The sequence below is a fragment of the Azolla caroliniana genome, unplaced genomic scaffold (genome assembly GCF_043228905.1).
Source record: "Azolla caroliniana isolate FFs.n. ecotype wild unplaced genomic scaffold, voAzoCaro1.0.p SCAF_7, whole genome shotgun sequence".
Taxonomy (NCBI): domain Eukaryota; kingdom Viridiplantae; phylum Streptophyta; class Polypodiopsida; order Salviniales; family Salviniaceae; genus Azolla; species Azolla caroliniana.
This window is the reverse complement of record NW_028230442.1, coordinates 14,377,595-14,381,655: the sequence shown is the minus strand read 5'-3', so window position 1 is coordinate 14,381,655 and position 4,061 is coordinate 14,377,595. Positions and strand designations below refer to the sequence as shown.

General features: G+C 37.7%; 1 protein-coding gene across 1 annotated transcript; it reads left to right on the top strand.

Annotated features, from left to right (window-relative positions):
- Positions 1-812: 812 nt before the first annotated feature.
- Positions 813-3,570, top strand: LOC147862021 (pentatricopeptide repeat-containing protein At5g56310-like). The gene has a single exon (XM_087321954.1). The coding sequence runs from the start codon at positions 895-897 to the stop codon at positions 2,647-2,649; it is 1,755 nt and encodes a 584-aa protein (XP_087178080.1). The 5' UTR covers positions 813-894; the 3' UTR covers positions 2,650-3,570.
- The last annotated feature ends 491 nt before the right edge of the window (positions 3,571-4,061 follow it).

Below are 4,061 nucleotides of genomic sequence, written 5' to 3'. Positions count from 1 at the left end.
GACATTTGTAATATCGAATCATGCAAATAGTTGAAAAAACAAATGAACCATCCCATATATGGTTTTTGTTGAGAGAGAGAGAGAGAGAAGGTGAGCGTTGGCCAAGGGATTTTATGGGAAGTAGGAAAAATCTAGGGGCAATTAGCAATTAGCAACGATTCGGTTTAGTTTTATTTGACATAGTCTCAAACTCAACTGTTTAAAACTGAACCGTTTAACCGTAGACCAAACCACGAAATTGTTCAAACCAAACAGTTAAAAAAAAATCTAAGCTCAAACCAAATGGTTTTAGAGATTTTTTCAAGTTAGGTCACAATTTAAATTTTTAAAGATTTTTCCTAAAATGTCATAATTAGGCTTCAAAATTAAAGTGTTGTTCAAAAATTATTCAAGAAAATATATAATAATCATGTGTCAATCCTAAATCGTTTAAAGTTTAAACTATTCAAACTACAGTGTCAACCTGTTTAAACCAGAAGTTGTTAAGTCGATCAAAGTTCAAACCGAACCAAACTAAATCGTTGACCCCCAAACCAAACCGTTTAGACCGTTAGGCTTTGGCTTTGTAGTCCAGTTCAATACAAACTGAACCGTTGCTGGTTGCTAGGTGCAATAGGGAAGATAGAAAGGAAGTTGAGAAAATGAGATGGCTCGTCACACATAATACTAGATTGCCCAAATAATAGAAAAGGGGGATGAATTAGACTCATGTAAGGGCATTATTGGAAAAAACAAGAACATATGGGCATTAAGGGGAGATAAAAAGGAAACTAAGAAAAAAAATCCTCTGTTTTCATTCATCTGAATTGCATATCAGAACAGGGGGGGAAATTTCCCCTGTTCTTTTTGTATGTATACATATATATGTATTTGTTGGCAAAATTTTGTAGATGAATGAGTGAGAGAAGCAAGCTTCTGGAGAAGCTAGAGACAGTGAAAAGATCATTAGTAGTAAAAGAACACAGGCACACACGGGGTGTGATCAAGCTTCTCACCTCTCTTCTACAGGATTGTATCAACACCAGAAACATTGATGTGGGCAGAGAAGCACATTGCCTCATACTTCAACACGATGATATTGATGATGATGGTGGCTCAGTAGAAAGAAACACTATAGTAGGAAGCTACCTGATCCGCCTCTTCTCGCTCTTATCTCCTTCTATTGGTGGTAGTTATTGTGGTTATAAGCTTCTAGAAGCAAGCATAGTCTTTGCAAAACTACAGTCCCCCAATGTGTTTGCATGGAGTGGTATCGTCTCAGCACTGTGTGAAAATGGAGAACCCAAACAAGCAATCCATCTCTACGAGGAGATGCATCGAGAAAGCGAGAATAACCCGAATCACAAGGTTCGGCCTGATGGGCATCTTTATGTTGCTCTCCTCAAAGCTTGCTCGAGCCTTGAAGATTTGCACAACGGCAAACGGTTTCATCACGATATCGTTGGATCCTCACAAGAATCCGATATTTTCATTTGTAATACTCTCATTAGCATGTATGGGCGATGTGGAGCTCTAGATGACGCTCTCTCTGTATTTGGGGGACTTTGTGTTAAGTATCGGGATGTTGTCTCTTGGAGTGCAATGATTGCAGCTCTTGCCCAACATTCTCTTTGCGATGAAGCCATGGCTCTCTTCAATGCGATGCGAAATGAAGGAATTGAACCAAACAATGTGTCTTGGAATGCCATTGTCTATGGATATGTTCAGATTGAGGACTACTTCTCAGCTCTTGCCCTCTACCGAGATATGCTCGAAAGTAGCAAAAAACCCGATAATTTCACCTATGTGAGTGTTCTAAAAGCATGCTCTGCTCTTGCAGCGTTAGATCAAGGAAAGTTGATTCATGCTGATATCACAGAGTCTGATCTATGTTCAGATGCATACATAAGAAGCATCCTCATTGATATGTATGCCAAATGTGGAGATCTTGATGATGTACACTCTGTGTTTTCTGGGGAAAGTAGAAACCGAAATGCAGTCGTATGGACTGCGATGATGGCAGCACATGTGCTTCATAGTGAATATGGCATGGTTTTGCACTACTTCAAAGGCATGGTAAGTGAAGGATTAATGCCCAATGATGTCACTTTTGTATGTCTTCTTTCTGCATGTAGCCATATTGGCCTTGTGCAAGAAGGTATCCATCATTTTGAAGCAATGATAAATGTATATGGGGTCTTGCCGATGAGTGAGCATTATAACTCCTTATTAGATCTTTTCGGGCGAGCTGGGTGCTTAGAGGAGGTTCACGCACTGCTCGAAAAGATTCCTCATGACCTGAATATGACTGGATGGACATCTTTGCTCAATAGTTCAAGGGTCTATGGAAATTCAGACCTTGGAAAGAGATGCTTACATCAGGTTTCTCATTTAGAGTTAAGGGATGCATCCTGCTATGTGTTACTTTCAAACCTTTTTAGTGGTATGGCCATGTGGGATTCCATGGCTGAGCTCTTGGAGCAAAGAAAATCTTTGAATGCATGGAAAAAGCCAGGGAATTCATGTATTGAAATCGAGCAGAGAGTGTATAAATTCACCTTGGGGGACGAAAGACATCCTCAAGTGGATGCTATATATGCAAAGCTGCTAAGGTTGAATGTGAAGGCTAGAAATGAAGGATATTTTCCAGAAGTAAGTATGGTTATGTGAGACTTACAATTTGTACATGTAATGGGCAAGAAGAATGCGGTGCTGGATATATACAAAAAATTACGGTGATGGACATATACATTTTGTTTTTATCCATCTTGATTTGGTTTATAGTTTGCTATTCAAAGATCGCCCTTTCAATACGATCTTTGATAGTCAAGTTGGAAGAAAGTGTCGAGACACATACAGTAGTCAATGACAAATATTATCAAAGGAATTCAATGAGGATGGAAAGCATTTGTTCGAGTGCAAACATTCTCATAACTAATTGCGATGCAGCATGTACATTGACTTACTTGGTGCTATGTCTAGTGGGACGCTACTAATTGTAACCATTAATCAAATTAGATCCAGTCGAAATTGCATTTTCCATCTAAGAAAGGCAAATGTGCAGTTAAGATGCCATGAAGATGTAAATGGAAGGGGAGCTTGACATGCTAGATGAAGAGTTTGAAAAGGCTGAAGATTTTCCATCTCTCATCTGGTCTTGGATGCTATCTAGTTTTAATGTTTTGGTAGAAACAATTGCAATGACACGTGCATAAACCTTTATGTTTTGACGGAAAATAACTCCCAAGGAAAAGAGAACTATGTATGAGTTCTTACCAGAATACTCGGTTGGAGCATTGCTTCTACAATCTCACAAAAATTGTATTGTCAATGTAAAGTTGTTTGGTTTCACAGATATGGCTCTAGCTATCTTTTATACAAGGGATTTGTAGTTTTTGAGCTCCACGATTATGGATATCATTGACCACATTGTCCATGGTCAAGCTACTCTATAAATGCATGCTAAGAGAAGTCATCGAAATAAGAAGCGCTTTGACAAACACCATTGTTATCAACATTACACCACAATTATCATATACAATTGGCAAAGCTTTTCCAAACATGATAATATCTTAGCCATTTTATATGAAACTTTGTGGCCATTATTTATGTTCACATTAACCTCGTCAACATGCAAATCACTCAATTTGACGATATTTGGAATATTGCAATTACCTTTGGGCAAAATAGCCACAAAATTAAGAATCTAGATGAGAGGTTATTTAATAAGCTTTAAAGTAGTTTAGATCCTATACAATGCATGGGAAACAAGATTGCATGTATGGAATATAGAGAGAATATGGGAAACAAGAGTACATTGCTCTTAGAAGAATAGTTAATTCCCTAGAGGAATAGTTAACTAGTAGGAAAAACATTTCAATACTAATCTACTATTGGTTGCAACTTTAACAAAGAATGAACCATTGAATTGGAACTTTTCTTTACACTACCTTGCAAGCACTCAAAACACTAGATAGAATTCATAATGTAAATCATCTTGTTCCACGAAATTGTCATGAGAATGAGTGAAAAGCTTGATTTATATATATGGAAAAAATGACAATATTTTCCCCCCGTGAGTA